The sequence below is a fragment of the Branchiostoma floridae genome, chromosome 1, assembly GCF_000003815.2.
Source record: "Branchiostoma floridae strain S238N-H82 chromosome 1, Bfl_VNyyK, whole genome shotgun sequence".
NCBI lineage: Eukaryota > Metazoa > Chordata > Leptocardii > Amphioxiformes > Branchiostomatidae > Branchiostoma > Branchiostoma floridae.
In genome coordinates this window covers 31419740-31431295 of record NC_049979.1, presented here as the reverse complement: position 1 = coordinate 31431295, position 11556 = coordinate 31419740, and the positions used below count along the sequence as shown (strand labels likewise).

Below are 11556 nucleotides of genomic sequence, written 5' to 3'. Positions count from 1 at the left end.
TTGTTTTTCAGCCTCTTGGTCTGTAGGTGTTGAATGTAACTTTTTGTCAATTTGGTGTTATTTTTGTGGTTTAATTACTGCTACCAGTAATAATTTAGTTGTAGAACTGACCAACAGGTGCAAGATGTACAGCTGTTCATGTATGTATGTATGTATGATAAAGATAGATACGTCAGGTCACATTTATTACAATAAAAACAGTTGTAATTGAAAGGTAGTGTTGTTCTTTGAAAGATTTGTTGTATAACATATGAAACAAAAGCTTATATCTTAATTCAATTTGGACAATAGCAAACAGGTTCACTTGGTACTGGCAGTATGGCTGGCAGCATATTTCATCTTGGTCAAAGTTTTCTTAAACTTACTTCAACATGTCAACCTGGCCTATGTATTTGTGACCTTCCCGTATTTGTGACCTTCCTGTACACAATTACAACAAATACACAAGCATTCTGTAAGGTTATAGCACAAGTTTATTATCTCAGTCAGCAAGCCACAAGCCCAGGCTTGCAGATTCATATTAGTGATGCAACATAATTTTGCAGACTTTCCTTATGGTGTACTGACATTGATTTTTGACATACAAGGATTACTCAATGACACTTGAGCAGTTAGATGTCCTCCAATAAACCTTTATTACCGATTAACGAGTGGCAAGCCAAGAGAATGAAAACTCCCATTCTTTTCTCCTCCATAATAATAGTTCTTGCCATTGGCCATCAGTTGCTCGGGACTTTGCCCTATCGGCTTAACATTTGACTTATGATTTGTCAATAAATAGTTCTCTCTGAAATCATCATGTTTGGAAATGGATCTTCTACTGTCTACCTGCGGATCAGTAGGTCAGGTCAGTCCCTCCACATCATCCACAGTCGGTTGATGCTGATGACCCGGCGCTTGGGGAATGCCCGTAGCGATGATGGCAGGTGGCGGTGCATGCACACAAACACGACAAACAACACCGTCATGGACAGGCAGAAATACATAAAAGACATGGACGGCTCCTGCAGAAACACAAACATCTTTTCAGTTTGGTGAAGTACAGTCTTACTGATACTAGTAGTTTTGCAGCTAGAATAACCAAGGATGACATAAACATTGTTGCTTTCAAACCTCTGTTACCTCGATAACTCCAAATGGGCTGCGAGCCTGGCGCTCCTTCCAGTAGCTCAGGTAGGAGAAGAGAGTCTCATACAGCGGCTGGACCTCATCCAGGGCAGTCTGGGGAAGGACATAATGTTAATGTTAATGCTTAAGAAACTTTTCAGGTTCAATACTGTACATGTACAATATTGAGACAAACATCAAAAATAGAGAGCCACAAGAATAGAGGAAAAGCTTTTACCGGTAGCCATCCAAATAATGTGTTATTGACCTATACTGACCCACCTGCAGATCCTTGTTGGGAGGGTTGAAGAGGTCGAAGCACCTTTTACTGGGACTGTCACGGTCTCCCCACATCTCCACTGCCAGGGAGAAAGGCAGCTGGAAGGAGAATAGACAGTCATGTGTGTCTGATGATGACATGCACCATGCTCATAATGAAGTACCGAAGCAATCCTAAATATTAGTAAGATCATCACCTGTAATGAAGGAGAAAGAAGTGCTGTAAATAATGTCTGACTCACCTCCTTTACCCCTGCCATGTAGTCGAACGACGTCCCGTCTGCTGTGTACTGGTTCAGCTCGTAGCCAATCCCGTGCTGGAACTCTGGTACCATAGCGTCAGATAACAGTTTGGCCAAGCGCATCTGGTCAGCCAGGTTCTTAGGTTTCCTCTGCTCATGCTTGGACTGAGAGTCTACAACAATGGGGATAATTAGTTGCCTGGTTCACTTCATGGATTGGACTATATACTTTTACATGTACTGCCTTTAGTAAATGGATTCATAATCTTTGAGACACATTGTATCTAAATTGAGAAGTTAGCAACTTAATACAAAGATATGAAATACCCCCACATAGTCTTTTAGTTTACCTACAGTAATACTAGTAATTGATCCTGTTCAATTTGGCCACCAAACAAGACCAAAATTTTATACTGAAAATTGCATTATAATCTTCTTTTGACTAGGCTGGGAACAACCTTGAATTGGCAATACTGTAAATTTGAAGCATGGACAGTTTACATTTTTCTAATTTCTATTGTTGTAGGACAGAGTGGAGTTAGCCTGTCACAACTGACCAGAGAATGGGAGGTAGATGTCCCTTGTGCCTGAGTGTAGAGACAGGAAAGCATCAAACTGGAACTTTGTTACCAGATCTGTCAGCACCAAGCACTCTGGCTCTACAAGGGAAAAGGGCAACATGGTGAAGAGGTCAATTCACATCAAGGCCAAGGCCACTGATCATGTATCATATAAACTTCTTAGAAATTTCAATCTAAAAGAGATTTTTAAAATGTGTATATAGAGCCCTGCAATTGCAAATCAAAATCACATAACATCACAAGCACAACAAGCACAAGCACAATCCATCAGACCCTCATTCATGTATCAGGCTGTCCTTACCAGAGAATGCAGCTGATCCCCTGTACTCCTCATCCTCAGGGTCCCCCGAACTACCAGGACCGCCAAACTGCCAGTCAAAGTTCCTGTTCAGATCCACTCCTGTACTCGTCCCACGCCAACAGTAGTTCTTAGTTTGTTCCACGTGATGTCTACCGTCTGGGTTCACTATGCCGACTATGAACAGGTCTATCTTGGACAGAATCTCGCTAGTGTATGCCCTGCTGTGACTCCCCTCTGTTGCTGTCAGACCCCCTGTCAGATTCAGTAGCAAGTGAAACATGCTCTCCACTGGGAAAAATTCGCGTGCATGTTCCCCGTAAGCCAGCAGGATGCGAGCCTTCACCGGCGTGACTCCGACCTCCGTGCTATGCTGGATACTGTAGCTCCCTGAAAAGTTGGAGACTCTCAATACGTACTGCGGTCGTCCCTTTCTGGAACGGTAACTTGTGTCTAACCTAAGATAGGCAGGAAATTTCTGCGCAAGTTCTTGTATGTGAGCTCCAACTTGAGTCAGGTTGTGGTACACAGTGTAGTCAGGCAGGTATTTTTCCTTGACAGGTTTGACGTCTCGACTTTGTGTCTGTGGTAACCAGGTCAGGAGGAGTAGCAGTGATATGTACAGTAGGAGGAGGGGATTGCACAAGGTCCTCCCCAGCCGCTGGGGTACATGACTACAACTGTACACAGTCATGATGATTCCTCTTCAAGGATATTGCACATCAATTTGATAATCCTGAAAAATTATTAAGAAAATATATCATATATCAAGGAGGTTTTAAAAAAAACTTTTTTTTAACCTCCTTGCATATATGTACACTAACTCGACTTCACCATATAGTCTGCCAAAGGCGCAAGCATTGCAAGGGAGATCCGCAAATATTCTGACATCGTGCCTGTCTAAAATCTGCCATTTCCTACAAGGGAACTCTCCAAAAGACACATACGGTGTAGTTTCCTAGTGTTGAACAGGTATTGCCATTTCTGAGAAAAAATTTCCTTGGCCCTCCCCTTGGATCATTTTTTCCTTAGCTCTCCCCCTACGCGCCAGTCCTCTCCACCCCCTCTCGCTAAATCTCTTTCACAGAGATCAGAGTGCATGTGCGGCAACAGGAATTCTAGGTAATATGTCAAAGGTAAAGGCCACACACAAAAAAAGAAACAAAACCGTCGGGACATTGTTAATGTTATGCAAATCGAAACAATGGTTGAGACAACGAGTGTTTTGTCTTTCAAGGACTTTACCATTGACATATTACCTAGAATTCCTGTCGCCGCACATGCGTTCTGATCTCTGTGAAAGGGATTATATACTAGTAGTTCAATCCCTTACTGTGAGGAAAACCAAGGAACTTGGTAAAACAAATCATCTGTAGAACACCCTGATGCATGATGGAGATGTAACCCAGATATATTTGACTACAGCAAACATGCCCTTTGATCATATACAATAACATGCAGTATACATAAATTTCTTTGCAGGACTAGCCTAGCAGAACCCACACCTCAACTGCACACCAACTAGAAGTAGAACCTTGCCACCCTCCTACAATATGATCCCATATCACTACACATATGCATCATGTACCCAACTCCCCAAGGTACCCAAGGTGGAACCTCTTTGATGGAACAAGCATCTAAACACTCACCTCATAACCTGACTTTTTCCTCCCACCTACACGACACGACACTCATCTTCGTCCCTTCTTTAGGACCCAACAACATATTGTTTCGTGTGATCGTTGTATATTTGTCCTAAAGCCTCCCCATCTGTTTCTGTTCAGCTTTTTAAATCAATCAATGTGAATCCCAAAACACCCTGAAAGAAGATTCACCGGAATGGTACAAGTCATAATAGGGGTGGCAATTTCTTGAAAAAAATATTGACCTGTAAATACTTAGCAGATGTGAATTGATACCATCAATTGAAAACATATAACGTTAACTATCTTACAATTTACAACATTGCTTCGTTGCGAGATGATCCACTGTTAGCCTGCTTTGAGAAACGTTTAGCCCCTACCACATAATGAGATATTCTGTCAAAGGTTAAAAGTTGCAACCCTCAGCTGGACGCATGGTCGCACTGTTGGTGGAAGAAAAATGCATGGTTGAGGCCAACTTTGAAGAATTGTGATGTTATTTGTTCGTGGTTCAAAAGACAGATCGAATTATGATGCAGCTGTACCGACATGTGGGATGTCATCTGAAATGCCAGGCAGTTGTGTGCCGGGTTCGGAAACGGATGGTTCAAAATGGGCAAAGTTATGATCAGAGGTCCCCGGGTGTTCTGTTTGCTCGTCTGTTTTCGACGGAAAGAGACCATGCCAAAGATGAGAAACAACAGGAAGGTAGGCTGGAGGACGAAAAGAATAAGGGAAGCGAAATGTTAGAATCCTCTCCCCAGCCTTCCTATCCATCGGATTCACCACAAGAACCAACTGCAGGGTCAGATCAGGATCAGGAACTCGGTATGCAACCCATGGGCCGCCGATTGCGTGGGCGCCCCCTGTCACCTTTTCAACGCGTTACAGGATTTATGCCTCCGGACTTCTGGAAGAGCAAAGCGGCCGACTTGGGTGCATTCGAGATGGAATCTGCTCAAAAGTCTAGCAATGAAAGTGAGTCATTGAAAGAAGGAAAAATAAGTCATAAAACTAGTAACGAGACTAGAACTGAAAACAATAAAGTTTTTCAAGATGACCGTATGGACAAAGACTATGATGATCAACTCTCAGGGATGAAAGATGAGAAAGACTTGAGCTCAACAGGAAGATCAAACTTGTTTCCATTTGACTTGAATTTTAATCTACCAAATTTTAAAGTGTTCAAATCGCCTGTGAAGCAGTTGCCCCTCAGGGTAGGAGAAGCAATCATAGCGGAGCTGAAGGAACAGAAAGAAGTCCAGCACTTTTGCAAGATGTGGATCCTGGGTGACAAAAGGAAGGTCAACAGTAAGCATGGGATGATTCTGTTTGAAGACATCATAGGGAAGAATCCAGGAGACACCTACATCACCTCAACTGGCACAGAGATGATCATTCGCCGCCCGAGTCTAGAAGAGTTCACACTCCAAATGAAGAAGATTGCTGCTATCCCACACCCAAAGGTGGGAGGATTTTGGATAGCAGTGCCTGAGTTGAACCTGCAAGAAATTAGAATATTATACTTAAGAAAATTTTTTAGTTTAATTTCTTCAGCTGTAACACATTGTAAGTAAAAAAAATATAAGAAAGCACATATCCTGTCACCTGCTTAGAGTAAGAGATCATAACCCTTTGCCATTGGTGCTTCTGAAAATAGGTCATTTCTCCAAAGGCCCACAGAATTTCCATCTTAAGCTCATCATAGCAAACCAGAAAAAATCTGGCTAAGAAAGTACTTGTATGACTTAGGTTAGTCGTTTGTGTCTTTTTTCTTCCTGCAGAACAACAACACAGCCCTGTGCCTGTTGGATGTGTCACCAGGAGACTGGGTACTGGAGTGTGGGACTGGGTCTGGTGCCATGACTCTCTTTCTGTCCAGAGCAGTGGGAGTCACAGGCAGGGTCATCTCCTTTGATAGTAAGGAGGATCACCTGAACAGAGCTAAACGTAACTACAGGTGAGCAGTAAAGCGATGCTTTTTATCTAGTTACCTATCATTGATTGGTGTTCTGCTGCAGCTGCATTTGATTTAAAGTTTTGAACAAACAAACTGAGTTCTGCTTGCTGTAAACATCAAGTGTGTTCGTTCAGGCTGTGGATGGACTCCTGGAAGCTGAGTCACGAGACAGACTGGCCCGACAATGTGACCTTCCATCAAGCAGATGTGATAAATGCCACAGACAAGGTCAAACACCTGCTGGATGGGGTAAGTCACACAGGGCTATCTCTTTTTATTCTAATGTTCAAACTCAGACCTCTATTAGTCTAGAAGATGTGGAAATGCAGTTACCGTCCTTTCAAATCTTTTCTTCCAAACGTAGAAATTTATCATGAAATGCTTGTCACCCGAATTCACCCGAAGTAAAGAAAAAGGAATAAAAACATATTGTCCCAGTTTACCCCTTGACAGATGGATGAGTTTTGGAATTGATATGAATATGATAGCTAACATCAGTGTTTCTATTTCACAGGCATTCCTAGATATGTTGACTCCTAACATTGGATTGCGTGCAGTCTTACCTATCATCAAGCCTGGCAAAGTGATTGCATGCCACATCGTCAAGTAAGATATCACTAATAGCCTTAGTTTTTTGACGCAGTGAAAACATTTTATGGTTTGTTTAGTCATATTTTGATAGCTTCTTTCTTTGTTTCCGAAAATATGGAAACCCTCGTCTTTCCATGAACTTAGTATGACACATTGTGTTTCCATGTACATACTTAGCATGACACAGGTGGTCGACCTGGTGGCCAGCATTTTGAAGCATCAGCTGCCAGTGGTAGTGGAGCAGGTGTTAGAGGTGGAACACAGGAACTGGCTCGTCACACCTGCACGACATTACACAGGCAGACTCATCTACAAGCCTGGCAGCACATCACATGGGGAGATCAGCAGTGATGAGGAACAAGGTAATAAAGTATCCCTGTGCAGTCAATGATGCCGGTGAATTCCTGTGATGTACCATCTTTCATTGGAAATTTGAATATGAAAAAATTCAATATATTTTTCTTTGTATTCTTTTTATGTCAATTAAAACATAAAACATCTACCTGTATTGTAGTAATGTGTGTTATACTAATCTGAAAGCTAGAACACCTTCTTAGTCAGTTAGGGTACCATCTTCTCTAGTTGAAGACTAATTTCTGTTACCTTTACTTGTTTTAAGGATCTTCAACACAAGAGGAGAATGGGGAGCAGATAACAGAAGACACAGCTTTCTTGACCAGACCTTCTATCAAGCAGGATTACCATACTGGTAAGGTTTCTGCATTTCTAGTATTTGTAGTATTAAAGGCAGAACCTGCTGTAGGACCAATGTTACCGCTCCCAAAAAACAAAACCATTATTACAGTTCAATGATTACAATCACAAGGTGTTAAATGGCAGCACTATATTCTCTGTCTCTTTTCATAACATTTTACACTTTCTTCATTTCAGGGTTTTTGGTGAAGCTGAGGGTCTACTCTGACACAAGACATTCAAGATTCACCATGTAACAAAATCACAAGAAGTAGCCAGGTCATGAATTGACTGTGTTATGAGGAACCAGTACCAACACCTCACTTCACACTAACCCTCATTGGCATACACTTAACTTTTATTGACTGTACACAAGTTCTCTTCAGAAAGAGATGCCATCCTTCCTTTACCTATGGAACCTATTTTGCAGACCAAAATATTAATATTATTATGCTTGACTACAGCCAAATAGAGTTAATAGACAATATGTTAATCTATGTACAGGTCACTTAATTTGCTGACATTTCTGTGCAAATAGTACATGTACATCACCATTCTGTACATAGTATTACAGAAGAATATACATTAAACAACTATTCATAAATAATTATCCCAGCCTCTTTTTTGGACTTCTATACATCCGTCTTCTGTACTGATATCAGTATAAATCAGTTAAAATTGATATGAACAAATTCATTATAACTGTTGTAACCAGTGGTACCAGTAAATCTTAATGAACACCAAACAATACAAATCATCATTCCCTGGTATCAACAAAAGTAAATGGACCAGTTCAAAATCAAATGCACAAAACAGTATTGACAATTTCAGTCATCAGCCTTTATCCCTGAGACTATTTTGCTCACTATGTTCAGTGCCATAGCAGGAAAAAAATGCATAAGTCTGTCATTTTATCACATCAGCAGTTCTGACTTTTGAACAGTTTTGGCTCACACAAACAATTGAACATGAATGTTTCTAAAAGAATCCCTCTCACAGCTGAGGCATAAGCCATGTTACTAACTTGAGCCACAATCCAATCACTCTTCCTTACTGGCCCAGATGGAGTCAGCATCATCTCCAACAGGCACAGGGTCTGTCTGTAGTGTCTTCTTCAGACCTGCAAGTCACATAATTATGAGTTGCCACCCTTCCATTGAGATTCCTCATAACAAGTAAACTCCATTCATATTATTGTTTGAAACTTGACTTAAACATGAATAGTCAATCGAGACTATGCAGAAAATGTTACCTTGCATGTTGAAGCTGGACCAGTCTTCTGGAGCGATGGAGAGGGAGGGATCCTCCTGTGATGACTCTGAGGTCTCTGACAGGTACAGGTAGGTACTGGCTTGGCTGTCAGACTCATAGCCGTCACTGCTGCTGTCAATGTCTCCCACTGCACCCTACACAGAATCACAAAAAAGTTTTCTCTCTCGTTTCTGTCATGGTAGAATTGAAATATAACAAATGATGGGAATTGATAGTGTTTGAACTCCAACTTCCAATCTGTAACTGCTACCAGTGTTTTGGGTAAGTATGTGGAAACTTGTCTAGGAATCAGGAAATCATCTCTACCTGACAAGGGGCACAGTATATTGGCTCATAGCCTGGTCCCCTTGGTTCATAATCATGTTCATCTTTTGGGTAGTGTCGTGTTGCCCCTGCATGGTTGTCAGAGCGCAGACGCTGCCAGATGTTGTGCCATGGAGCAATCAGCATGATCTGCAAAAAAACAGGTGGTGTCTATCATAATTCTGGGAGGAATATTCAAATTTGACTACAAGCTGCTTTTTAGATAAATTCTGTAAAAAGTCTTATTTGGCTAGACTGAAACTGAGGCAAAAGACAGCCATAACAATAAGCAACAACAATCAACTAGATATTAATCAGGATTCAGGAAGTATAAGATAATCAAGTAATGCACTGAGTTACTTAGGCAGTTGGAAAGGAAGGAAGTTGATAAGTTTTTCGGCACATTTATCTGTAGACAAATGTTTTGGCACATTTATCTGTAGATATGCAATGGTAGGCCATGGCTGGTACATATAAAACTATGTGTCACCTCCTCGCAGCACTTCCTGCTGACAGCTGCCCTGTAGTGCATGGCCTCCCACAGATGGTCTCTCCTCCTCAGGAAACGTGGGTACCGGCTCCTCCAGTCCACACCAAGGGCCCAGGGGAAGATCTCATACTTCATGTCATCTTCATCCTCTTCCATGTCATTGGCCAGGTAGCTGATGCATAAAGAGGACAGTATCAATTTCAGAAACTTGAACATATTTTGGAAAGCAATTGTAGCACTATAGTTGGACTTTTACCATTTAAGATGGAGGGTTGTGAAACCTTCCATGATGCACAAAATCAATTTGGATTTTCAATGTCAACAGACCATACTAAATTGCTCTTTCTATATGTGTGTGATTACAATAACATGTGTTCTTTAAAGAAAATTGAGATGTTATTGAATAAACCTGATGCACAACTTACTAGTATGTCAGATTATTGTAATCTTCATCAATCTAAATCTGCTACAGACTCATTTCCCATAGCATCAGATGCTTATTTGGTGGTTATGATTTATTCTGTTGATGAAAATGTTGCCAACAGAAGGTACTCACAGAGACACAAAAAAGTTCATCCTGTTGTACTGCTGCACAGAGTATCCAACTCTCTTGAAGTAGGCAAACACCATGGCCAACAAGTACTAAAAGAAATGGGACAACAATATAATATTATGGCATAAGTTAGTCTTCTTTTTGCAAATACCAGTGTGGAAGGCTGTGAAAAAATAACAACCGAAGGCTAGCAGAATCCCAAAGTAGAATACAATAGCCTTCTTGGCAAAGGTACTATAGTAATTATACCAGGACTAATGTTATATGCCATCAAATTGTCTGTACCTTGTCTGCTATCCTGCAACATCTGTCCATCCAAAGGAAGTCTTGAATCAGGTCATCATCTGTGTAAATATTTTTTGCATTTCTTAATTGGGCTTATGGTCAAGAGAACTGGCAAAATGTTTCTATCTATGCTTGGATCAATGTATGGAATCACTGTGGCTGGTCTACAGCAGTTTAAAGAAAGAGAAATGAATATATTGGACATTTAACTTACTGTATACAAAAGAAAAAGACCTATACTTTTTTTAGCTTTGAATCATATTTTACTATATTGTCAATGGTTACCTATCAGCCTGAAGAAAGCATCCATCTCGGTCGTTTTGACAATAAGACTTGGTTTCTTCATCCTCTTTGCCAGAGGACAAGGAGCTGGGTGTGGGGGCCTCTCTGGAGTCCGGCTCCGCTTGCTGAGCAGTGATTTCCCCACATGTGGGACCAGGGGACGTGTCAGGATCGGGGTCTCTTGCTTGCTTGCCACCAGAGGAGACGGGCCCGCCGTCTTGTCCCACTCTTCAGACTGTCCCTCCATGTCCCAGATGCTCATCTCAGAGTTGGCAAAAAACGAAGAGTCAAAGTCTTCGGACGGATACGGCTCGCGGTAGAAATCATCTGCGTCAAGAATGACAACTGCATGGTCCATATATCTCCCCAACTTCGACATGTAACATTAGACATTGCACATAAGGATGAGAAGATTATGATCATGATCATGACGCATTATGTTACAACCCGGCGGTTTGGGGCTCATTAAAACACATAACTTCATAAAAATTAAGAGACAAATAAAAAATTCCAACAAGAACATACTTACCAATAATACTATAGCGATAAAAAGGCATTAATTACCTTGGTCACACATCATTGCATCGGAATCGAAACTGGTCATGATGGATCTTCTGGGAAGTCCTTTTACTTCAGAATGGGCGGCGTTTTCCTGCGCCTGCAGACGACATTCTGAGGAACCTTCGCGACTGACAACAGCCCGCCGTTGTTCAGTCTGTCTGGACGGGGTGGAAAGTTGTTCGGGAAATAACCCATGTGTCTGCACTGCGCGTCTGTAGCCGGAAAACATCGCCTAGGCTGAATGGAGACCACCAGAGAACCAACACAAGGCCTGACCAAACCTCTCAGTCCAAGGTTGGCGCTTCCCTGACAGAATCTCAGAACGATTCGAAGCTGACAGAAATTCCGAATTTCGCGGGAAAAAGCCGTCTGCTATTTCACGCTTGCGCACCATACATAAGAGCCATATTTGGTTA

The 11556-nt window shown here is 41.6% G+C and overlaps 3 protein-coding genes across 5 annotated transcripts; 1 reads left to right on the top strand and 2 right to left on the bottom strand.

Moving 5' to 3' along the window:
* Window positions 1-450: 450 nt before the first annotated feature.
* LOC118431008 (carboxypeptidase A4-like) lies at window positions 451-4380 on the bottom strand. The gene is made up of 7 exons (XM_035842083.1): window positions 4157-4380; window positions 2511-3243; window positions 2186-2287; window positions 1629-1801; window positions 1390-1485; window positions 1123-1221; window positions 451-1004 (listed from the first exon to the last, which is right to left on the bottom strand). The coding sequence occupies exons 2-7, from the start codon at window positions 3199-3201 to the stop codon at window positions 849-851; spliced, it is 1317 nt and encodes a 438-aa protein (XP_035697976.1). The 5' UTR covers window positions 3202-3243; window positions 4157-4380; the 3' UTR covers window positions 451-848.
* A 116-nt stretch (window positions 4381-4496) lies between these two features.
* LOC118431005 (tRNA (adenine(58)-N(1))-methyltransferase, mitochondrial-like) lies at window positions 4497-7959 on the top strand. 2 transcript variants are annotated; one of them, XM_035842069.1, is made up of 7 exons: window positions 4497-5616; window positions 5935-6110; window positions 6245-6359; window positions 6625-6716; window positions 6879-7063; window positions 7333-7410; window positions 7593-7959. In XM_035842069.1, the coding sequence occupies exons 1-7, from the start codon at window positions 4681-4683 to the stop codon at window positions 7649-7651; spliced, it is 1641 nt and encodes a 546-aa protein (XP_035697962.1). In that variant the 5' UTR covers window positions 4497-4680; the 3' UTR covers window positions 7652-7959. The 2 variants fall into 2 exon arrangements, with proteins under 2 accessions (XP_035697962.1, XP_035697951.1); XM_035842058.1 differs by having other exon boundaries at window positions 4498-5616; window positions 7321-7410.
* A 416-nt stretch (window positions 7960-8375) lies between these two features.
* Window positions 8376-11534, bottom strand: LOC118431018 (speedy protein A-like). Of its 2 annotated transcripts, none has more exons than XM_035842101.1 (8): window positions 11144-11534; window positions 10583-10841; window positions 10298-10356; window positions 10016-10101; window positions 9460-9631; window positions 8973-9119; window positions 8647-8800; window positions 8376-8514 (listed from the first exon to the last, which is right to left on the bottom strand). In XM_035842101.1, the coding sequence occupies exons 2-8, from the start codon at window positions 10839-10841 to the stop codon at window positions 8435-8437; spliced, it is 957 nt and encodes a 318-aa protein (XP_035697994.1). In that variant the 5' UTR covers window positions 11144-11534; the 3' UTR covers window positions 8376-8434. The 2 variants fall into 2 exon arrangements, with proteins under 2 accessions (XP_035697994.1, XP_035697986.1); XM_035842093.1 differs by having other exon boundaries at window positions 10583-10906; window positions 11144-11532.
* Between the last annotated feature and the right edge of the window lie 22 nt (window positions 11535-11556).

What these genes read in the sequence shown, in the direction of transcription:
- LOC118431008 (XM_035842083.1), bottom strand. Translation starts at nt 3,201, where the DNA reads ATGACTGTGTACAGTTGTAGTCATGTACCCCAGCGGCTGGGGAGGACC. An exon ending in CATCTACCTCCCATTCTCTG is followed by an intron (nt 1,802 to 2,185) that starts GTCAGTTGTGAC and finishes CCATTGTTGTAG; the next exon opens with ACTCTCAGTCCAAGCATGAG. An exon ending in ACATGGCAGGGGTAAAGGAG is followed by an intron (nt 1,486 to 1,628) that starts GTGAGTCAGACA and finishes TTCTCCTTCCAG; the next exon opens with CTGCCTTTCTCCCTGGCAGT.
- LOC118431005 (XM_035842058.1), top strand. Translation starts at nt 4,681, where the DNA reads ATGATGCAGCTGTACCGACATGTGGGATGTCATCTGAAATGCCAGGCA. An exon ending in CTGCTATCCCACACCCAAAG is followed by an intron (nt 5,617 to 5,934) that starts GTGGGAGGATTT and finishes TTCTTCCTGCAG; the next exon opens with AACAACAACACAGCCCTGTG. An exon ending in TCAAACACCTGCTGGATGGG is followed by an intron (nt 6,360 to 6,624) that starts GTAAGTCACACA and finishes TCTATTTCACAG; the next exon opens with GCATTCCTAGATATGTTGAC.
- LOC118431018 (XM_035842093.1), bottom strand. Translation starts at nt 11,369, where the DNA reads ATGTTTTCCGGCTACAGACGCGCAGTGCAGACACATGGGTTATTTCCC. An exon ending in TGCAATGATGTGTGACCAAG is followed by an intron (nt 10,907 to 11,143) that starts GTAATTAATGCC and finishes TTCTTGACGCAG; the next exon opens with ATGATTTCTACCGCGAGCCG. An exon ending in GCAGGAAGTGCTGCGAGGAG is followed by an intron (nt 9,120 to 9,459) that starts GTGACACATAGT and finishes GTTTTTTTGCAG; the next exon opens with ATCATGCTGATTGCTCCATG.